General features: G+C 38.7%; 1 protein-coding gene across 6 annotated transcripts in view; it reads left to right on the plus strand.

Moving 5' to 3' along the window:
• PDK1 (pyruvate dehydrogenase kinase 1) overlaps positions 1 to 24,402 on the plus strand; it is a 143,411-nt gene that overhangs the window by 9,552 nt on the left and 109,457 nt on the right. For 5 of the 6 annotated variants that reach the window (XR_008659571.2, XR_010122138.1, XR_010122137.1 and 2 more), the window contains 4 exons: positions 1,314 to 1,391; positions 3,178 to 3,254; positions 5,171 to 5,269; positions 20,708 to 20,818. Coding sequence is in view for 3 of the 6 variants with exons in the window: in XM_055289763.2 (XP_055145738.1) it covers positions 1,314 to 1,391; positions 3,178 to 3,254; positions 5,171 to 5,269; positions 20,708 to 20,818 (365 nt within the window). In the remaining 3 variants the exon portion in view is untranslated. Of the gene's footprint in view, positions 1 to 1,313; positions 1,392 to 3,177; positions 3,255 to 5,170; positions 5,270 to 16,203; positions 16,482 to 20,707; positions 20,819 to 24,402 lie in introns of those variants that run through there. The other variant, XM_055289764.2, reaches the window with a different exon arrangement.

Here is a 24,402-nt window from a genome sequence, read left to right on the forward strand (position 1 = left end):
AAAGAGCTGGGATTACAGGCGTGAGCCACCGAGCCCAGCTGAGGGTATCTTTCACTTAAAAAAGAATTGAAGTCCCTACTGCCCTGTTTCTAATTCCTAACACTATGAGCAGTAATTCGTAACAATTTGGTTTGAATCATTTCACACTTTTTTCTATTTATACCACTTGTACACATACACAATTGATGTTGGTCTTACATTGTTGTTTTTAGAAAATGGGGTGCTCTATGTTTTTTTCTACAAGTTTACAGACATCTTGCTGTTCAATACATCTGGATATACTCCAAGGTTTTGAATGGCTCTATGGAATGTATCAGTATGTGTTAATTCATTCTCCTGTTGATGCACACTTAGGTTGTTTTAATTTTTTTCTGTTACCAGCAATACCAGCAGTACTGCTGTGAACATCCTTAAATACGTGCTCAGTTTTGCTAGTATTTCAGAGGGTGAGATTCCTAGAATTAAAAACATTTAAATGCATATAAAATTTTGGTATCTCCAGAAAGGTTTCAAACAATGGATAAGAGTGTTTCCTAACCAACTCTTAAATTTTGTTACATAGATAGCAAATATTTTCTCCAACCTGTTTTCTTTTTTACATTGTTGTTGTTAGTGTCTTTTTGGCATATAGACTTTTACATTTTTTTTGTAGTTATATTTGTCATTCATTGTTTATGGCTATTCAGCTTTGTCCTGTCACACTTAGACTTTCCCTGGGCCAGGGACAGTGGCTCATGCCTATAATCCCAGCACTTTGGGAGGCTGAGGCGAGTGGATCACCTGAGGTCAGGAGTTCGAGACCAGCCTGGCCAACATGGTGGAACCCCATCTGTACTGAAAATACAAAAATTAGCTGGGCGTGGTGACCCACGCCTACGTGGTCCCAGCTACTTGGGAGGCTGAGGCAGGAGAATCACTTGAACTGGGGAGGTGGAGGCTGCAGTGAGCCGAGATAGCGCCACCACACTCCAGCCTGGTTGACCGAGACTCCATCTCAAAGAAAAAAAAAAAAAGGAAAGGCTTTCCCTGGTTGGGGGCAGTGGTTCATGCCTGTAATCCTAGCACCAAGGCAGGAGGATGGCTTGAGCCCAGGAGTTGGAGACAAACCTGAGCAATATAGCGAGACCATGTCTCTACCAAAAAAAAAAAACAAAAAACAAAAAAAAAAGCAAACACTTTCACCAAACTATCAAAGTATATTTTCTTCTGTAGAGAGTTTAAGACTTTGATTTGTCAATACTATTGCCATCTTAACGCATGAAAGAGAAGTGTATTTATTAAATCCTTTTTTGTTTTGTTTTGATTCACACTAGATGGCTATGAAAATGCTAGGCGTCTGTGTGATTTGTATTATATTAACTCTCCCGAACTAGAACTTGAAGAACTAAATGGTAAGCCGGATGTTGTCTTTTTCTCAATAATTAGTGATTTGATTACTTGATAAGGGATAAGAATTTAAATGTTTTAATGGAAGATGACTTTTTCATCAACTTCTTTGGATATGAAGGCTAAAGGATAGTAATCATGTAAAAAAATGTATCTATAAACATATGTAATTTAGTCAGATTCTTTATGAAAAGATTTGGCTTTTTGTGCCTCATTTTCTTTAATTGATAACTTTGATTCTTTGCTTATTTTTTATTTTCTGTTTAGTCATAGAAAATGATGCCAAGAAAGTTACATTTGACTTTTACATGCACTTCAATAATGTAAGACTTACCCTTTTCCTACTTCCTGAGTTGTAAATAATTTTCTGTTGTTGAGGACATAGAAAGACTGGGGTTGTAAAAGAGGAAAGAAAGATGCTCATCTATTTGAGAATCTGTTTGTCTCTGATGGTTTTCTTTTTACCCTGATTAGGGCCTTTTGGGCAAAAAGGGTTTAGATGCCTTGAAAGGGGATTGATGAGTCTCTTTTTCCTGAAAGCATGGTAGTTTGACAGAGAAAAACATTTCCTAAGATGACACTTTAAGAAGGTGTGGTGGGAAGAATAAAACAAAATAGGCTTTTACTAAGCTGTATTCTGGACCTTAGAGTGAGAGAGCAGTGAAGTTACACAATTGAAAATAGCATTGCTTGGTGGTTTTCTAAAGCCATATTAACTCCTTTGAGCCATGATGGTAGCATAGCATTTGGTAAATAACAATCACAATGTACAAGTGATAGTTTGCAAACCTGAACTGTTGTGAGCAATTTCCAGCTGTCCCATTTTTGTTCCCAAGGGGGAGTTTATTCAGAGGAAGGTCTGATTTATTGGTTGAATTAGAATTCGAAGATATCATGAGTCTTAATCGTTTATTCTACTAAATGTCTGTTTTACACACACCCCTATCACCACCCCCAGTGGGGCTCCTATTAAGTGTTTAAATGTAGAATTAATTACTGTCTCGAGAAACTGATGCTAGCTCATATTTTTTTATTCAGCTTTATATCCATTGAAATGCCTGAAATAAAACAATATTCCACCCAGGTGAAACATTTTGAAAATGGCTTAAAGAATGTATGGGCTGGGTGCAGTGGCTCACGTCTATAATCCCAGCAATTTGGGAGGCTGAGGTGGGCGGCTCACAAGGTCAGGAGTTCGAGACAAGCCTGGCCAATATGGTGAAACCCCGTGTCTACTAAAAATAGAAAAATCAGCCAGGCGTGGTGGTTGGCGCCTGTAATCCCAGCTACTCAGGAGGCTGAGGCAGGAGAATTGCTTGAACCTGGGAAGTGGAGGTTGCTGTGAGCCAAGATTGTGCCACTGCACTCCAGTCTGGGCAACAGAGCAAGACTCCGTCTCAAAAAAAAAAAAAAAAGAATGTATGCATGTGAATTGGACTGTGGAATTTATAGACTTTAAGCTTCTCTATTTGGAAAGTAAAATTCCTACCTGAAAGTTGAGCGATCTTTAAAAAGACTTTACCATCCTAGAGAAAAATGGGCACATGTGTTGGTTCGATTGTTATGCAGGATTGTGAGAAGTGACCACAGGACTCTTGTCATCGTCAGTTGTAAATATTTGTGGGTATGGGTTCAAACACTAATACATTGAAGAAATGGTGTGGCAGTTCTCCCCCAGATAATACTGTCCTCCATAGTTAATGTTTTCTTTTCATCACTACATAGTTTATTCTTAAAAATGCTTTAAGCACATCTCTCTGTACTTTCATATTTTTCTCTTCTGCTCTGTAGCAAAATCACCAGGACAGCCAATACAAGTGGTTTATGTACCATCCCATCTCTATCACATGGTGTTTGAACTTTTCAAGGTTTGTAAAATAGTATTACATAACCTTTACCAGTACTTTTCTGAGGTTAGGAATCTGCTCTGAAAGCCAAATATTCCACTAGGTTCTCCTATTAAGAAGTGCCATTTCATGTCAGTATCATATCACATTGCTGGAGATCAGCCTTTTATCAACACAGGGAGACACCTCCATGTAGTGGTGAGCTCAGACTATGGAGTCAGAAAGACCTGGGTTTGAATCCCAATTATGGCACTTAATATGTGTGTGACCTTGGGCAGGTCACTCAACCTCTCTGAGCCTCAGTTTCCTTTTCTGTAAAACAAGAATACTGTCCAGGATTGTTTATGACTATTGGGAATAACATACTAAGTGTCCAGTACGGTGGCAACGTATTACATATAGGTGCTCAATAAAGTTATCTTTACGTTTTTAAAAAACAATATTTAGAAGAGTGATTCTCAACTTGCTACCCTCAAAGGACCAGAATTCTTTTTTTGGTCTGGCTTTTCTTGGGAGGGGGAGGTCATTTATATTGACTTACAGGGCTTCTGCTGTTATCTTTGCTCTTTACAACAAATTTTGAAGACCAATTATGCCAATAATATTGAGAGTATCTTTTTTCCCCGCCAATGATACTTGCTGGTTGACAGGAAAATGGGTGAGGAGTGAGGGGCACAGGTCCTGGTGGGTGAAAATGATTGCCCTCTATCAGAAGCTTGTAGTCTCTCTTTAGTTCTGTTTCATCAGCCAGCAGCAAACTAGAAGAGAGAGGGGGTGGCTTTCAATCTGATAATGTAAAGGAAAAGTGCACTGAAACACACAGAAACTGACCGAATATCTTAGAACAGCACCAGAATGTTCTTTCTTCCAAGACAACAAAAATGTATTTAATACCTTACAAAATCTTTTTTAAAATATTTATTTTATTTTTTGTAGAGTCGAGGTCTCACTCTGTTACCCAGGCTGCCCTTGAACTCCTGGCCTCAAGCAGTCCTGCCTTGGATTCCCAAAGTGTTGGGATTACAGGCATAAACCACTGCACCTAGCCCCAAAATCTTTTTATCCAAGTGGTTAAACAAGTAGTGATGGGCACTTAAAGCATTAACACGAATTTTTTCCTTGAAATTCCAGTGGCATAAAGATCTTGTGCCCCATGATTGAGGCATTCCATATTATATTGTACATAATGTCAGTAATAATGGCTTTCACCTGGAACCTAATCTTAAACTGCCTTTGGTGGAAATGACGGAATCTCCTCCATAAGGGGACTCAATCGCAGTTGCTGTGCCAGGACCACACACTTACTTCCAAATTCGGATGCCTTTTTAGTTACATCTAGTTTGTATCATTTTCTACTGCAATGCTGAATGTCATGATATTGTTTAAGGCTTCTGATATGTTGGCACTGTGTACCCTATTTCCTTTAGAAATTAGTCAAAGCAGCTTTACAATGTCAGTACCCTTAATTTCAAACTAGATATAAAGGGATTTATTGCTCCATCAAATATGATCATCGCTGTTACTACTATATGAAAAAAATTATTTTCCTTTAAAGAAATTTATGACAGTTTTTTAAATAGTTCTAAAAATAGAGCTGAAACTACATTTTCAAAAATGTTTTGCCCATCATTTACTAAAATTATAAAAGTGTTTGAACAGAGTTTTCTGCTTTAATGTAACTAATTAAAAGTGTTTTGAAGTCTGACTTTGGAAAATATGCAGAATTTAGTTGGAATCTTTAGGTCAGAATATCCTTCAAATCCCCCCCAAATTGACTCCATTAAAAAAAAAAAACTTTAAATGTGGTTATAAGAATTGTGATTCTTTGGCATATTTCCATCAAATTTAAAAACTTCAAATAGTACATATGTACTTGAAAATTACACTTTCTCTTTTCTAAAAAGCTGTATTTTTAATACAACCCTAATATATTTCAGAATGCAATGAGAGCCACTATGGAACACCATGCCAACAGAGGTGTTTATCCCCCTATTCAAGTTCATGTCACGCTGGGTAATGAGGATTTGACTGTGAAGGTAAATGTGTTTGGTGGTTTTTTTTTTTTTTTTGTAATCGATGTACAGACATGCAAAGGTAATCATACGCATAATTTCTAAAAGACATAATGTACTCTCAGGGGAAAAGAATCTTGTCTGTAATAGATAATAAGCACATTGCTTCATTGAGCTGGTGAATTATAGTTATCCCTTGAGTCTTTTCTATGCAGGTCCCCCGTCGAGGTGATTCAAGTTAAAATAAATCTTGGAGACAGACAATTCATCATTAATATCTCCTTGATAAGTAAGATCTAAAATTTTTGGGTAGTTGCAGTATTATGGAGATAGTATTTAATATATAATTTAAAAAATTTTAAAACAATGCTTTTTAGTCTACTTTGTTTCGTTTGATTCAATGACGTAGGTAATTTTATCCTCACTTACACAGGTGAGGAGACTAAGACAGTGATTAGCTCAGGATCACACAGGGCAGAAATGCTATGGGACATGATATCCAGTCTTCTGTCCCCAGTGCTAGGCCTTTTCTATTACATTGTTCAGGTGGCTCAGTTTTTTCTTTTACATTTTATTAAAAATTGTTTTCTGTCACCCAGGCTGTAGTGCGGTGGTGTGATCATCGCTCACTGTGACCTGGAACTCCTGGGCTCAAGCGATCCTCCTCCCATAGCTTCCAGAGTAACTGGGACTGCAGGCTGTAGGCATGCAAGCCTGGCTAATTAAAAGAATTTTTTGGGAGGTAGAGACTAGGTCTCACTTTGTTGCACAGGCTGATCTCAAAACCCCTGGCCTCAAGTGATCCTCCCACCTTGGCCTCCCAAAGCACTAGTATTACAGGTGTGAGCCACTGTGCCTGGCCCCAGTTTAAGAGTATGATAGTGTTTTTCTTTTTTAATAATCATTTAAAAATTTATATTAAAGTAATAAATGCAGAGACTATAAAAATTCAAATGTATCAGTTCTTGGCCCTTTGTGGGCCTCATTACTCAGAGATTCTTAGTCTTTCTTTCTTTTTTTTTGAAATGGAGACTTGCTCTGTCGCCCCGGGGTGGAATGCGATAGTGTGATCTCAGCCTACTGCAACCTCTGCCTCCCGAGTTCAGGCGATTCTCCTGCCTCAGCCTTCCGAGTAGCTGGGATAACAGGCACCCGCCACCCCGCCTAGCTAATTTTTTGTGTTTTAGTAGAGACAGGGTTTCACCATATTGGCCAGGCTGGTCTCGAACTCCTGACCTCGTTATCCGCCTGCCTCGGCCTCCCAAAGTGCTGGGATTACAGGCATGAGCTACTGCGCCTGGCCTAATGTTTACATTTTAAACAGTAAATATTACCTTTCTGTTATAGTAGTTGAAGAGTTAGCTCTCTTTAATAGAGCACCTGCCCCCCTCCCCTCCCCTAGCCCAAGGGCCACTTTCCCTATACTATTATCCCAATATTTAAGTTTGTATATGAAATTCGAAGTTGAGAATAATCATCTTGCAAAATTTTGAAGGCATTCATTGTTCCTTTTTTAAAAAAGGTACAATTCAGTGGAATTCATAAGGTTATTCAAGTATTGCCACTGTCTCATCTTAGAACATTTTCATCAGTCCTAAGAAAAAACACAAGTACTCCGTCAGGCACAGCGGCTCATGCCTGTAATCCCAGCACTTTGGGAGGCCAAGTCGGGCAGATTGCCTGAGGTAAGGTGTTTAAGACTAGCCTGGCCAACATGGTGAAACCCCATCTCTACAAAAAATACAAAAAATTAGCTAGGTGTGGTGGTGGGCACCTGTAATCCCAGCTATTCGGGAGGCTGAGGCAAGAGAATCGCTTGAACCCAGGAGCAAAGGTTACGGTGAGCTGAGATAGCACCACTGCACTCCAGCCTGGGTGACAGATCAAGACTCCGTCTGAAAAAAAGGAAAATACCCAGTACCTATGAAGTCACTTCCCATTTTTCTCCCTTCTAGCCCTTGGCAACCACTAATCTGTTTTCTGTTTGTGTATTTCTCTTTCTGGGCATTTGATATAAATTTAATCATGCAGTATGTGGTCTTCTGTTACTGACTTCTTTCACTTAGTATATTATAGTATGCATTTGTACTTCGTTCCTTTTTATGACCAAATGATATTCTGTTATATAGATATAACACCATTGGGTTATCCATTCATCAGTTGATAGACATTTGGTTTGTTTCTATTTCTTGGTTATTATAAATAATACGGCTATGAACGTTTATGTACAAATTATTGTGTGAACATGTGTTTCAGTTATCTTATGTATATACCTAGGAATTGAATTGCTGAATCATAGGAAACTGTTTAACTTGAGAAGCTGCCAAACTGTTTTCCAAAGGACCTGCACCATTTTGCATTCTCATCAAGTGTGTAAAGGTTCCTGTTTTTCCTCATCCTTGTCAACAATTGTAGTCTGTCTTTTTTATTATAGACATTATTGTGAGTGTGAAGTGGTATCTCATTGTGGTTTTTATTTGCATTTGTCTAATGACCATGATGTTGAGCATCTTTTCATTTGCCGATTGGCCATTTGTGTATCTTTGAAGAAATGTAGATTAAGATCCTTTTTTCAGTTTTAAAATTGGCTATTTGTCTTTTATTGTTGAGTTGTAAGGGTTCTCTCTCTTATGTATATGTGTATATATATAGGGATTCTATGTGTGTGTGTGTATATATATATATATATACACACACACACCTTATATATATTCTATTTGTGTGTATATATTCTATGTGTGTGTGTATATATATATACACCCGTATATATATATAGGGGTTACTAGTCCCTGATGAGATGTATGATTTGCAAGTATATTCTCCCATTCCGTGGGTTCTTTTCACTTTCTTGATAGTGTCCTTTGAAGTACAAAGTTGTGTTTTTTTGTTTTTTGCTTTTTTAAATAGAGATGGGGGTCTCGCTATGTTGCCCAGGCTGGTCTTGAACTTCTGAACGTAAGCAGTCCTCCCACCTTGGCCTCTCACAGTACTGGGATTACAGGTGTGAGCCACCACACCCAGCCAAAGTTTTTAGTTTTGAAAATTTTCAATTTTTTTTCACATTGCATGTGATTTCAGCTTTATGTCTAAGAAACCATTGCCTACTCCAAAGTCTTGACAATTTATGCCAATATTTCTAAGAGTTTTATAGTTTTAGGTTTTACATTTAGGTCTTTGATCCATTTTGAGTTAATTTTTATACATGGTTTGAGGTAGAGGTTCGTCTTCATTCTTTTGCATGTGGATATCCAGTTGTCCCAGTACCATTTGTGAAAAACCTATTCTTTCCCCATTCAGTTGCCCTGTCACCCTTGTCAAAAATCAATTGCTCATAAATGTACGGGGTTTATTTCTGGATTCTCAGTTCTATTTCATTGATGTGTATATCTCTTGTTATGCAAGTACTTAATGCCTGTCTCAATGATTGTAGCTTTAAGTTTGAAATTTGCAAGTGTGAGTCCTGCAACTTCTTTTTCAAGATTATTTTGGCCATTATGGGTTCTTGCATTTCCATGGGTTTTAGGATCAGCTTGTCAATTTCTGCAAAAAACAGTGCCAGCTAGAATTTTGATGGGCATCATTTGGGAAGTGTTAACTCTTCTAATTCATGAACACAAGACATCTTTACACTTAATAACACAGGGCATCTTTATAGGTCTTCTTTGCTTTCTTTCAATAATATTTTGTGGTTTTTAAGTGTACAAGTCTTGGACTTTTAAATTTATTCCTAAGTAGTATTTTTGATGCTATTCTAATGGAACTGTTCTCTTAATTCCATTTTTTGGATTGCTTATTGCTAGTGGATAGGAATATAACTGATTTTTTTGTACTGATCTTGTATCCTGCATCCTTGCCAGATGTCTTTATTAGCACTAGTAAATTTTTGTGGATTACTTAGAATTTTCTATATAAATGATCATGTCTCTGCAAAAAGATGTAAGTGTGGCTAGAACCTCTAGTACAGTGTTGAATAGAAGTGCTGACAGGAGACATCCTTGTCTTTTTTCTGATACTAAGGGGGAGACCTTCTTGTCTTTCACTGTTAAGTATGATGTTAGCTCTGATTTTTTTCATAGATACCCCTTATCAGATTGAGGAAGTTTGCCTGTATTCTTAGTTTGAGTGTTTTTATCATGAAAGGATGTTCAATTTTGTCAAGTGCTTTTTCTGTGAAGATTGAAATGATTGTGTGGTTTGTTCTTTGTTCTATTAAGTAGTGTATTACGTTGCTTTTTCCGTATCAAACCAACCTTGCATTCTTGGGATAAGTCTCAATTTTTTTATGGTTTATGTTGTTTTGTTGAGGATTTTTACATTGATGTTCATAAGGTATGTTTATTGGTCTGTAGTTTCTTGTGATGTGTTTGGTTTTAGTATCAGGATGACACTGGCTTTATAGAATGAGTAGGGAATTTCCCTCTTTCTATATTTTGGAAGAGTTTTTGAAGGATTGGTATGCTTTCAATGTTTGGTAGAACACAACAGTGAAGACTTCTGGGCCTGAGCTTGTCTTTGTGGGAAGACTTTTGATTACTAGTTCAATCTCTATTTGTTATATATTCAGATTTATGGATAGACATTTATAAATATAAATAATAGGTCAGGCACGGTGGCTTAACGCTTGTAATCTCAGCACTTTGGGAAGCCGAGGCAGGTGGATCACCTGAGGTCAGGAGTTTGAGACTAGCCTGGCCAACATGGCAAAACTCCATCTCTACTAAAAATACAAAAATTAGCCAGGCACGGTGGTGTGTGCCTGTAATCCCAGCTACTCGAGAGGCTGAGGCAGGAGAATCACTTGAATCTGGGAAGCAGAGGTTGCAGTAAGCTGAGATTGTGCCATTGCACTCTAGCCTGGGTGACAGATCAAGACTCTGTCTCAAATAATAATTAAATAAATAAATATAAATAATACATTTGATATCTATTCAGATTGTCTATTTCTTCCTGAGCTCCTGAGCTGTGTCTATAGTTTGTGTGTGTTTTTTTGTTTGTTTTTTGAGACAGAGTCTCACTCTGTCGCCCAGGCTGGAGTGCAGTGGCAGGATCTCACCTCACTACAAGCTCTGCCTCCCAAGTTCACTCCATTCTCCTGCCTCAGCCTCTCGAGTAGCTAGGACTACAGGCGCCCGCCACCACGCCTGGCTAATTTTTTTATTTTTAGTAGAGACGGGGTTTCACCGTGTTAGCCAGGATGGTCTCGATCTCCTGACCTCATGATCCGCCTGCCTTGGCCTCCCCAAAGTGCTGGGATTACAGGCATGAGCCACCACGCCTAGCCTATAGTTTGTGTTTTTATAGGAATTTGTCCATTTCATTTAAGTTACCTAATTATTACACACAATTGTTCATAGTATTCCCTAATAATCCTTTTTATTTTTGTAAGATTGGCAGTGATGTCCCCACTTTCATTCCTGGTTTTATAAATTTGAGTCTTCTTTTTTTTTTTCTTGGTCAATATAGCTAAGTATTTATCAATTTTGTTAATCTTTCTAAAGAACAAATTTTTTATTTCATTGATTTTCTCTATTTTTCTATTCTGTATTTCATTAATTACACTCTAGGCTTTATTATAATTTCCTTCCTTCTGCTTGCTTTGGTGTTACTTTGCTCCTGTTTTTCTAGTTTCTTAAGGTGAAAGTTTTGGTTATTCATTTGGGACATTTTACAACTATAAATTTTACTCTAAGCACTGCTTTGTCTATATCTTACAAGTTTTTAATGTTTTGTTTTCATTTTCATTCATCTCAGTATTTTCTAGTTTCCTTTTGGATTTTTTCCATTGGTTAATAGGATTGTGTTGTTTAATTGCCACATACTTGTGAATTTCCCATGTTTTCTCTTAATCATTTAAATTTCATTCTGTTGTGATTGGAAACATACTTTGTATGATTTCAAGTATACATCTATTGAGATTTGTTTTATGGCCTAACATAGGGTCTATCCTGGAGAATATTCCATGTGTACTTGAGAAAAGTGTGCATTCTGCTGTTGTTGAATGTTCTACAGATAGCTATTAGGTTTAGTTGGTTTGCAGTGTTGTACAAGCTTGTCTTTCCTTGTTGATCCTGTAATTGTTATATCCATTGTTGAAAGTGGAGTAATGAAGTCATCTCCAATTATTGTTAAATTGTCTGTTTCTCCCTTCAGTTCTATCAGTTTTGCTTCATGTATTTTGGAGCTTTGTTGAGTAGATACATGTTTTTAATTATTTTATCTTTTTTGTGTATTAACCTTATATCATTAAAAAATGTACTATTTTGTCTCGTAACAATTTTTGTTTTAAAGTATATTTTGTTTGAAGTTAGTGTAACCATCCCAACTCTTTTTGTTTCTGTTTTCATAGTGTATCTTTCCAGACTCTTCCTTTAAACCTCTTTCTGCCTTTCGGTCTAAAATGTGTCTCTTTATAGCATATAGTTAGAATTTAAAACCATTCTGCCAATGTCCACCTTTTAATTGGAATGTTCAGATCAATTACATTTAGTGTAATTACTATTAATGTAATTAACAGTAATTTTGGTTTATGTTTGCCATTTTGTCTTCAATATATGTCATATCATTTTTTATTATTTCTCCATTATCACTGTCTTTTGTTAAAATGATATTTTGTATTATATCATTTTAATTTCGTTCTTGTTTTTGTTACTATATTTCTTTGAGTTTTTAAAGTAATTATCCTTGGGGATTACAACTAACACCTTAATTTATAATCTAGTTCAGATTAATACCAATTTGCTTTCAATAGTATACACTGATTTTTGTCGTAAATAGGCCTTTTCCCCTCCCCACCCATCCTTTGTGCTGTTATTGTCATATAACATACATTTTTGTACATTGTGTGCCTGTCTACAGAGATTTATAATTACTGTTCTATTCAATTGTCTTTTAAATCAGATAGGACACAAAAAGAGTTACAAACAAAAAATATACTCATATTATCCTTTATATTTACTTTTGTAATAACTTTTACTGGCACTGTTTATTTCTAAACGTGGATTCAATGTATTGTCTAATATCCTTTTGTTTCAGCCTGAAGGATTCCCTTTGGTATTTCTTGATAGCCCATGTCTGTCAGTGATGATCTCTCTCAGTTTTTGCTTATCTGGAAATGTCTTAATTTCTCCTTCATTTTTGAAGGATAGTTTTGCTGGTTATAGAATTCTTGTTGATAGTCTTTTTCTTTTAGCACTTTGGAATATTTTATCTCACTGCCTTCCAGCCTCCATGGTTTGGATGAGAAATCAGCTGTTACAATGTTATTAAATATTGCACATATGTGATGAGTCATTTCTCTTTCTGTTTCTGACTGGATAATTTCAGTTGACCTGTCTTCACTATCACTGATTCTTTTCTTTCATATGCTCAAATATGCTATTGAAACCCTCTAGTGAAATTTTCATTTCATTTATTTTTCATTTCATTTATTGTACTGCTTAATTCCAGAATTTCAACTTAGTTATATAATATCTATCCTGTTTTTTCACCTTTGCTAAATCTTGATGCATATCATTTTTATTGCCCTATATTTTATTATTGTATCATTTAAAATTTTATATTTTGAGACATCCTCATACTTTAGTTCTTTAGTGTTTGTTTACGGAGTCTGAGTTTACTGACTCAGGTATAGTTTATTGACTGATTTTTCCTTACCTGTGTATGGGCAATACTTTTTTGTTTTTTTCATATCTTGTTATTTTTGTAGAAAACTGGACATTTAAAATAATATATTTTGACAGCTCTGGAGATTAGATACTGCCCTCTCCCCAAGGTTGTTTTTGTTGTTGTTTCGTAATTTTTTTTTTTTGGAGCTAATTCTTTTAAGTTTGAATTCTTTGTTGTGTGTGGCCTTTGAAGTCTCTGCTCGTTTAGCTTAGTGGTCAGCTAATGACTGGACTGAGATTTCCTCAAATACCTGGAATCAGTAAGTTTCCCAGTCTTTGCCAAGGGACTCTGTGTGTGTATGGAAGTGTTTAGGAGAGTATCTTCAACACTCAGCCAGGCAGTTGACAACTGTGCCTTAACCTTTAGGTCCTGCTTGTATAGAGCAGTTAGGGCCTTCTCATGTCTTTCCTGAGCATGACCCTGGGCATGAGTATGGCCTTCCGGATTCCTAGGAGATAGCTGAGTTTTTCAAGCCCCTATGGCTATCTCATTCCCTAGACCTTCCTGTTAAGCTTTTTGGTTAGCCTTATTGTTTGCCCTAGCTGTTGTCCAGTTCCTCCTGCAGCCCTCAAATTAATCAGTTACTTCTAATTGTTTTTGACAGATGTTTCCAGGGATGGGGGTGGGGTGCGAGACTTTTGTACTGGGGAGCTCAGAGTCAGGTCAAATAAATACAGTCTTAGCGGCTACCAGGCTGCTGGTTTCACTCTGATTGCATATTGATTGGAGGGAGGGGGAGCAGATGGGAGCAAGTTAAAATGCTTGCTGTTCTTATAGGGATTCAGTTGTTTTACTTGAATAAATGTTCCCCAGATTGCTGCATATCTTTAGTTAATTTCCAGAATTCTGTCAAAGTTGATTCTTCATGATTTTTGCACTGCCCCCCCCCCCTTTTTTTTTTTGGTGCTTTGATAGACTTTTGCAGGTTCTTTCTCTCCTATTTTTGCTGATGTCACTCCTGCTGTTCTTTTTGAGAAGACAACGTTTATTACAATTCCTCTTCCTTTTTATGTGACCAGTTTTAGATGTCTACTTTTGTTTAACTGGAGTTTCTAACTTTTTTTTTAACCTGTGTTCCGAAGTTTCAGTGATGTGACTTGGTGTGGGCCTTTTCTTACTTATTGGCCTGTGGTCTTTGAACTTCCCATTATTTTCTTGATATTTTCCTTTTCAATGTGTGTTTAGTCTCTTTCTGATAGTCAGATTAGGAGGATGTTGTGCTTCATGACATCATACCCTGTTTTTTATCTTTTTTCTCCTGTTTTTTGTCACTTCAACTTTTTATTCTATTCTGTGAGATTTCCTTGACTTCAGATTCCCAGCCCTTCTATTCAACTTTTATTTCCATTATCTTACAAATTTCCAAGAACCCTTATTTTTAAAATTAATCCCTTTTTAGAATTCTGCTCTAGTTTTATTTTATTGCTCTGAGGATATTATTGTGTTTTTTTTTTTTAATTAAGTTGCCTCTGCACCCTGCATTGTCCACTTCCTGAGTTTCCTTTTGTCTGTTTCTCTCTTGTTTGTTCATTTTAAAGAGGTAGGCACAAATAAGTCGATAAATGGCAGTGCCATCTGTTTGCTGTAAAAACAATATGAATGTATCACTTTTTTTTTTTTTTTTTTTTTTTTAGCTCAGATGCTCATGTGTCTATTTTTCAGTTAGTTATGTGTCAGCTACTTGCCCATTAAGGTTTACAGTCAAGAAAAGACCCATTGGTCTTCTGGTTTGGGGTTTAAGTTGTGCTGCAGCATGTTCTTTCTTGTACCTTTTTCTGCTTCTATTAGAAGTGCTTTATTTAGCATTTTGGTCTGCAGCTGCTTTCTATTGCTATTACCCGTCATTGCATGGATTCAGGTTTACTGAGTTCTTAGACTCTCAGAAGAGATTACTTCTGTGCTGGTGGATGGGCTTCGCTTAGGGAATCTGTCTTTATGATGTAAAGAAAAATTCATAATGACCCAGCAATCCCACTCCTATGTCTATACCTCAAAGGATTGAGAATATTTAGGCAAAAACTTACACACAAATACTCATAGTGGCACTATTCACAATAGCGTACAGGTAGAAACAACCCAAATATCTATCAGCTAATGAATGGATAAATAAAATGTGGTATGTCCATACGTGGAAAATTATTTGGCCACGAAAGGAATGAAATACTGATATATGCTACAAACTGGTTGTTATAACATTGAAGACATTATGCTAAGTGAAAGAAGCCAATCACAAAAGGCCACATATTATATGATTTTATTTACGTGAAATGTCCAGAATAGGCAAATATATAGGGACAGAAAGTAGATTAGTGGTTGCCTAGGGATGTAACCACTAAAGGAGCTAGGGTTTCTTTTGGAGGTGATGAAAATATTCTAAAATTGACCGTGGTAATGGTTGCACATAGCTATGAATATATTAAAAACCAATTATATACTTTAAGTGCATTAATTACATGGTACGTAAATTATTTTTATCTTTTCTGAGATGGAATCTCCCTCTGTTGCCCAGGCTGGAGTGTGATGGCATGATCTCAGCTCACTGCAAGCTCTGCCTCCCAGGTTCAAGCGATTCTTCTGCCTCAGCCTCCCTAGTAGCTGGGACTACAGGTGCCTGCTACCACACCTGGCTAATTCTTGTATTTTTAGTAGAGATGGGGTTCCGCCATGTTGGCCAGGCTGGTCTCGAGCTGCTGACCTCAAGTGATCAGTCTGCCTCTGCCTCCCAAAGTGCTGGGATTACAGGCATGAGCCACTGAGTCCAGCCTGCTCTGTAAATTATATCTGAATAAAGCTGTTTAAAATAAAATAGGCTTGTAAAGTTCTCAAAAAGAGTGTTCTAGAAGCCTGCTATGTTAATTATATTTGAATAAAGCTGTTTAAAATAAAATAGGCTTGTAAAGGTCTCAAAAAGACTGTTCTAGAAGTCCTGTCTGTATTAGGCTCTGCCTTCACCTGTTGTTTCTGTTCCTCACATCCAAGGTCACATGAAGGCATCTCCTCTTGCAGCCTCTCTTTACATGTTAAATTCTTGCTTTTTCTTCAGTCGAGCTTTGATCCCCATTACTTACCCTAGACTTTCAGAATCAAGGCTTGGTTTTTTTCTTCCCCATTTTTTTTTAGCTTGTTCAAATTATTGATATTTTTTACCTTTTATCCTCCTGCTAAAAATCCTATACAAAAGTTGTTGTTTCTGTCTTACAGCCCTAGCTGCTCTTTCAATTCTGTGTTTAGTATATAATCTATAAATAACCTATGTGTTATAGCCACATGTCTTTTGTTTTGTTTTTTTATAGACGGAGTGTTATTCTGTCACCCAGGCTGGAATGCAGTGGCAGAATCTCGGCTTGCTGCGACTGCTCTTTCCCGGGTTCAAGCAGTTTTCCTGTCTCAGCCTCCCGAGTAGCGGGGATTACAGGCGCGTGCCACCACACCTGACTGATTTTTGTATTTTTAGTAGAGACGGAGTTTCACCATGTTGGCCAGGCTGGTCTTGAACTCCTGACCTCAAGTGATCTGCCCACCTCAGCCTCCCAAAGTGCTGGGATTACAGGTGTGAGCCACAGTGCCCAGCCTACATGTCATTTAAATTAAAACTTAAATGTCTTGGTTCATTTACTGTTGATGATTTTACAAACTTAACAGTGAAAACACTGTTGGCTAAGAAACTTTAGGAGCTCCAGTGAATACAGGGAATGTTCTGGCTTTAGAGCTGTCATCTAATCAGCAGTGGTTCATCTGGGCCTAGAGTTCACATGAATTACCCTAGGGAGCCTAGTGTTACCGGGAACAGGAAGTTAGGGATGGCAGCTTTTGGTTAGATGACATTGACAAGTGGTGCTTTTGTGCACTGAAGAGAAAACTTTAAAAATAATGGGCAAACTTCTCTTCCTTGGCCTTCCTGTTGACATTACTTATCTCTTATTATCTTAATAAGGTTTCGTGTTAGTTTTCACATCTCTCTTTCAATACATTTGTCATCAAAGGTGCCATTCTTCTTGCCTTGAATATATACAGACTAAATATCTGTCTCTCCATTATTCCCTCCCTCCCTTTTCCTGAAGAACTTGGATCCTCCAATAATCTATTACTGCTCTTTTGGAAACTTTTGCCTACTTTAAAATCCACTGGCTCCAGTTTATTGTATTGTTGGCTGCAAAGCAAAGTACTACTTTGACTGTAGTTTCTAACTATGCCTGTGGCTTAGTTTGCCCTTTACCTCTAGCGAGATGATGCTTCTCACATCCTCTCTGTCCTGTCTGCTTAGCCCCTCTTATTCTCCCATGCAGCCTGAGGCTGGAAATGACCTATTTTGTACTTGCCAGGTTGTTGTTACAGTCTCCCTGGCCAAAAGGTTAAGGAAAACCAGGAAGTATTTACTCAAGTCTGCCTTTTTATCTCAGTGTCTATTCTAATATGTTCTTTACTCCCTTCATGTATTTATAGAATACACATACTTCTTATTCATGTTACTAGCAAATGTGCAGCAGAGCATTGAATTAAAGGATGAATAATTAACAAATTGATGGATTTCTCAAAATACCCAGAGTTCTTTATTCATCTTACTAAAATAAATTGCTTTACAGGGCCAAGAGCAATTTCAAGCATAATACTGGATAAAAGTTTTTTTTTTTTTTTTACCTGAGCAGAGTCTCGCTCTGTCACCCAGGCTAGAGTGCAGTGGTGCAACCTTGGCTCACTGCAACATCCTCCTGGATTCAAGAGATTCTTGTGCCTCAGCCTTCCGAGTAGCTGAGACTACAGGCGTGCACCATGAGGCCTGGCTAATTTTTGTATTTTTAGTAGAGACAGGGTTTTGCCATGTTGGCCAGGCTGGTCTTGAACTGCTGACCTCAAGTGATTCGCCCGCCTTAGCCTCCGAAAGTGCTGGGTTTATAGGTGTAAGCCACCATACCCAGCCACAAGTTCCTAATAAAGTCCTTGTATACTTTATTATTGATAGTGTAATTACTTAATTTTAGATGTATTAGAGGCAGATCTTTCAATGGTATTTCAAGGCAGTTTTTTTAGTTATAAAAATCAAAATATCTACATAATTACTGTTATAAAGGTAATATACATATACTGTAAAAATTTTTAAATATATAAAAACTCAACTGTAAGCCATTCAGCCTATTGACTTTTAATACATATTATTCAGTACTATTTTAATCTATATATACATAAATTAAAAGCAGATTTCTTTGTATATGACAACTATATTATAGGCAGTGAAATCAATTCAGATTCTGTGACAAAGGAAAATGGCTGTGTAGATTAGAATACAAGCTGGATAGTAGCTAGGAAAATAAGTCCATGTTAACTTTGAAGGAAAAGAAAAATTATACGTAACTAGCTAAATTTGATTTGCCATACTGTTTATTTGAGTTGAAAAATGATATAAAAATGTAAAGACCTACATGCCTTACGAACACATCAGAAAGTTTCCTGGTGTTCTAGGCTGTAAAATTGCTTGTAGATGGAAACGCAAAGTAGCGATTCTTTTTCTCCCTGAAAATGAAAATTACACTGTTTTTTTCCTGTTAAAGTAATTGTGAAGAAAATTCAGAAACTGAAAACCCCAAACAAGAAGAGAAAATTACTCATTATACAGACAATAAAATTGGATATCATTTCAGACCTTTTTATAATAGAATTTTTACAGAGTATTATAAATGCTTCTTTGTAACTATTTTTGCTGCTTAACAATATCTCTTATGCCAGTATATAGAGTTCTATATAATATCTAATTAATAGTTAACAATATTCTATTTTAGAATGTACTTTGTTTTACTTAACTAATCCCCTGTTTAGGTTGTTTACTTTTAGGTATTCTTCACCGAGCTGTGATGGATGTTCTTATACATACTTTGCATGCTTTTCTGCTTATTTTCTTAGGATAAATTTCTGGAAGTGACATTGTTGTGTGAAAGGTACATGCATTTTTTTTTTTTAATAGAGGCAAGGTTTTATTCTGTCACCCAGGTTGGAGTACAGTGGTGAGATCATAGCTCACTACAGCCTCAAACTCCTGGGCTGAAGTAATCCTTCTGCCTCAGCCTCCCAAGTAGTTGGGATTACAGGCATGCACTACCACATCTGGCTAATTTTAATTTTTTTTTTTTTTTTTTTTTGTAGAGACAGAGTCTTACTATATTGCCCAGGCTGGTCTGGAACTGCTGGGCCCAAGTGATCCCCCTGTTATGGCCTCCCAAAGTGTTGGGATTATATGAGCCACCACACCCACCCAATATATGCATTTCTTTTTTTGTTTGTTTTTGTTTTTTTAATTTAGAGACAGTGGCTCACTCTGTCACCCAGGCTGGAGTACAGTGGTGCAGTCATAGCTCACTGTAGCCTCCACCTCCTGGGCTCAAGTGATACTCCTTCCTCAGCCTCCCAAGTAGCTGGGATCACAATTGTATGCCACCATGCCCAGCTAATTTTAGAAATTTTTTTGTAGCGATGGGGTCTTACTCTGTTGTGCAGGCTGATCTCAAACTCCTGGCTTCAAGTGATTCTCTTGTCTCAATCTCACAAAGTGTCGAGATTAGAAGTGTGAATCACCATGCCCAGCCTAGTACATGCATTTTTAATTTTTTTTTTTTTTTTGGAGAAGGAGTCTTGCTCTGTCGCCCAGGCTGGAGAGCAGTGGTACGATCTTGGCTCATTGTAACCTCCATCTCCTGGGTTCAAGCAGTTGTTCTGCCTCAGCCTCCCAAGTAGCTGGGACTACAGGCATGTGCCACCACACCTATCTAATTGTTATATTTTTAGTAGAGATGGGGTTTCGCTCTGTCGGCCAAACTGGTCTTGAATTCCTGACCACAAGTGATTCAACCACCTCTGCCTCCCAAAGTGCTGAGATTACAGGTGCATGTTTAATTTGCTTCTAGTCACCACGCTGCCCACCATAAAGGAATAACAGATTTATAGTTACATACAAGATAGGGTTAACTTGTGCCCAGTTCTGTGCTATAATGCACTGTTTTTTTTTTTTTTTTTTTTTGAGACAGAGTCTCGCTCTGTTGCCCAGGCTGGAGTGCAGTGGCGCGATCTTGGCTCATGCAAGCTCCGCCTCCTGGGTTCACGCCATTCTCCTGCCTCAGCCTCTCCGAGTAGCTGGGACTACAGGTGCCCGCCACCACACCCGGCTAATTTTTTTTTGTATTTTTTTTTAGTAGAGACGGGGTTTCACCGTGGTCTCGATCTCCTGACCTTGTGATCCGCCCGCCTCGGCCTCCAGTGAGACTCCCAGAAATATACAAAGCCACAGCAGTATTATGAGGGAGTTTATGTATTAGAGTTTCACATATTAGAGGAGTTGGGTTGGGTTCAACAGTGCAGGAAATGCTTATATTGGCAACTTGGATTGTGTTGTATTCATTTTCAAAAGCAGCACTTAGGCTGGGCGCAGTGGCTCATGCATGTAATCCCAGCACTTCGGGAGGCCAAGGCGGGCAGATCGTGAGGTCAGGAGAACGAGAGCATCCTGGCTAACATGGTGAAACCCCGCCTCTACTAAAAAAAATTAGCCGGGCGTGGTGGCGGGCGCCTGTAGTCCTAGCTACTTGGGAGGCTGAGGGAGGAGAATGGCATGAACCCCGGAAGCAGAGGTTGCAGTGAGCTGAGATCGCACCACTGCACTCCAGCCTGGGCGACAAAGCGAGACTGTCTCAAAAAAAAAAAAAAAAAAAAGCGCTCTCCCACCAGCAGTTAAACTGTGATGCTATGAGTAAGTGTTGATATTTTGCGGTTTTGAGGATTTGGGCATAGAGCATGATCCTTTTCTTACCTTAGATGAGTGACCGAGGAGGTGGTGTTCCTTTGAGGAAAATTGACAGACTCTTCAACTACATGTATTCAACTGCACCGAGACCTCGTGTTGAGACCTCCCGCGCGGTGCCGCTGGTATGTTATCAAGAAATAATGAAGTGTGTTTCTGTGTATTGCCTTCCACATGCTCTAGCTGTCAAATAAGTAAGTTAAACCGTCATGTAGGGTACTCCACAAGGAAGAAGGAAGCTTTTAGAAACACACACTTTCCCCTAAATTTAAACAGCCTTCAGAAAACTTTTTTTTTCCAACTGAAATGGGCACGAGACAGAGATTTGGAGTTGTTGTTACAAAGTTTGATCATGATATAGCAGTAGTTTTCCTGTGTGAAACCATGTTTTGAAATATGGTTAACCACATTATTTCTAATGTGGGGAATAAATTACTGGTTTTAATAGTGTTTGGTCAACACTGAATTACTATTTAGTGTTGACTTTTTTCTCAAGTATTTGTCATTAGAATGATCTCATATCCTAGACTGAAAAATAAGACTAAAATTCTAATCTGTTCAATCACCAACCTGAAGGCTTAAATTATAATTGCTTTGATGGTGTTTTTATTAATCTTAGCCCCTCCTATTTTCAGGTTTAATAGGGTCAACTTTTGAATTGACTCCATCCTTATCTTTATGTTCTAACTCCCCCACAAAAAGTATGTTGCCAAAATTTTGTCTGTAATTCTAGGAACTCTATTGTTTTAGGCTTGGAAATTTCTCTGACATTTCCAGTAGAGTTATGCTGTAACATGAGGGGATATAGTATAAGATAGATCTGTTTTAGACGCCTTCCTAGGAAGTTACTAGGACTTTATTCTGATAGTTTTGTGTCTGGAATTGGTGGATTCTTGGTCTTGCTGACTTCAAGAATGAAGCCGCAGACCCTCACGATGGGTGTTACAGTTCTTAAAGATGGTGTGTGCAGAGTTCCTTCAGATGTGTCCAGAGTTTCTTCCTCCCAGTGGGTTCATGGTTTCGCTGGCTTCAAGAGTGAAGCTGCAGACCTTCACAGTGAGTGTTACAGCTCATAAAGGCGGTGCGTCCGCAGTTGTGTGTTCCTCTCAGTGGGTTCATGGTCTTGCTGGCTTCAGGAGTGAAGCTGCAGACCTTCGCGGTGGGTGTTACAGCTCATAAAGGCGGCACGTCCAGAGTTGTTTGTTCCTCCGGGTGGGTTCGTGGTCTTGCTGGCTTCAGGAATGAAGCTGCAGACCTTCGCAGTGAGTGTTACAGCTCATAAAGGTAGTGCAGACCCAAAGAGAGAGCAGCAGAAAGATTATTGTGAAGAGCAAAGAACAAAGCTTCCACAGCCTGGAAGGGGACCAGAGCGGCTTACTGCTGCTGGCTCGGGTGGCCTGCTTTTATTCCCTTATCTGGCCCCACCCACATCCTGCTGATTGGTCTTATTTTATAGAGAGCTGATTGGTCCGTTTTACAGAGAGCTGATTGGTCCGTTTTACAGAGAGCTGATTGGTCCGTTTTTACAGAGTGCTGATTGGTGTGTTTACAAACCTTTAGCTAGACACAGAGTGCTGATTGGTGCATTTACAATCCTTTAGATAACAAAAGTTCTCCAAGTCCCCACCCAATTAGCTAGACAAAGAGCGCTGATTGGTGCATTTACAAACCTTTAGCTAGACAGAAAAGTTCTCCAAGTCCCCACATGACCCAGAAGCCCAGCCAGCTTCATCTCTCAGTTTTACCTGATGCATAGCACAAATTCTATGGCTACAGCTGTACTATAGTTGAAATGCTTGCTCTAGTAATGTCCTCCAATTCAGGTACATGGTCTCCAGGAGTTGGCATCCATATGTCAAGGGGCAGACAGACAATGTCAAATGATAAACATGAGCATCTTTTCACAAGTCTAGTTTTATCCTAAAAAGTAGAGGGAGAGAAGGGAGCTGCTGTTGTTGTAGTAAACGAATATTGTAGAATTTTTGTGGAGAGTAGCATAGTGAGCTAGTCTAGACTCTGGATCTAAACTCTTTGGTTCTGTTTCTGATACTGCTGCATCTTAGATGTGCAGCCTTGGGAAAATTATTGACCTCTGGATGCCACAGATTCCCCAGTTAGAAAAATGGAGTTATTGTGAGAATTAAGTGAGTTGATATATGTAAAAATGCTGTTTGTAGTGCCTGACTCATGGTAAATGCCATGTAAGTGTTTGTTATTTTAGGTTGTAAAATGTATGTGAATATTTAAGAAAATAGGAGGCTTGACCTGGAACAGGCTCCCCCATAAATCTACATGCCCTTAACAAGGCTAAGACTGTTACTAATTTCTTGCAGAGCCTCCTTTCTGCTGACATCGCTTTGTAGATGGTCCCAGTCAGCAGGCAGTAGAGTAGCTGGAGAAAGGCCAGCTGATGCCCACAGGGGTGGCTTTCTTGTCTACCTGGTTACTGAGGGCTTCCTCCCTGTGGATACCTTCTGGTGGGTCTTTGCATGGATAGGCTATCTTCACACTGTAAGTCCAGAGAGGAACATCCACACATCTCTCTTCCAGACCTCCTTCTCATCCGTCACTCAGTTTTGTTCTTTCCAAGTCCTTAACAAGCCAGCCACTTGTTTTGTCACTGCCTATGCTGGAAGGGTTTACTTTCACCGCTTTCTTTCAGGCCTGCCCTCCAACCCTGAGAGGGATTGTAGTAGGAAAACGGTAGCCTACTTTCAGATGGTGATAGCACATGGGGTAGATCCATCAGTGGACTAGGCCCATGTTGTTTTTCTTCCCTGTTAACTGCTTATAGGGGAAGCCCTATGAGTCAGCCCGTAAGTGTGGTCAAGAGAGAGCACATGGTAAAGTAGGTCAGGTATTGTGGGAACCTGAGCCACCTGCTCATACAGTTTTCTTGGGGCCACTTCTGAGACCAGTTAATGTATCGGTCAGAGTCACAACAGGAAAGAGGTAGCTCACTCAAATTATGAAGGAAGGCCTTTTTACAAAGAAACTAATTACATAGGTGTAGGTAAAGATAGCACAGGAACCCAGGGCTAGCAGCAGCAAAGTTGTCACCACCTTGGTTCATGAGGGATGAGGAGAAGGCAAAGTTAGCGGAACCCAGAGGAAGGGAAAGCTGCAGAGTAGCTGCTTACTCTCCAGGGGCCTGGCCTGCCCAAGGCAACCTCAGGGAAGGAACCAGGGGAGTAAATGCCCTGCCTTGACTCCCTCTGAACTCCTGCTGGGTTTTCCAAGACACGCTGTAAGCAGAGGGCATGGGAATCCAGTGACATAATCCAGATTAGCCTCCCAGAGCAGGGAGGTGTGAAAATGGAATAGTTGATTTGCATGGGCAAACAGAGACTCTGGGTAGAAAAGTCAAGTTGTAATTGGTGGAGTTAGGTAAAGCTGGAGCCTGGATTTGTGAATAGCACTCTGATTCTTGAGTCCACACAAGCTGATAGTCAGCATGCTATATGGAATGTCATTAAACATATGACTTGGTAATAAAAACCATTTTCCCATTTATCCATGTGTTTTGTTTTGTATTAGGAATTGGTAGGATTTATCCAGATAAAGAGGCTATTCTGGATACTGGGAACAAAATGAACAGACACGGAATGATATGTTTAAGTAATGTAAGAGCAAGAGGCGTAGTTGTGCTGGACTGGAAAGTGGGAGGCAGAGACCTGATCTTACCAGGTCTAGAAAGCTCTTTTTAGAA

The sequence above is a fragment of the Symphalangus syndactylus genome, chromosome 8 (genome assembly GCF_028878055.3).
Source record: "Symphalangus syndactylus isolate Jambi chromosome 8, NHGRI_mSymSyn1-v2.1_pri, whole genome shotgun sequence".
In the NCBI taxonomy this organism is placed as follows: Eukaryota; Metazoa; Chordata; class Mammalia; order Primates; family Hylobatidae; genus Symphalangus; species Symphalangus syndactylus.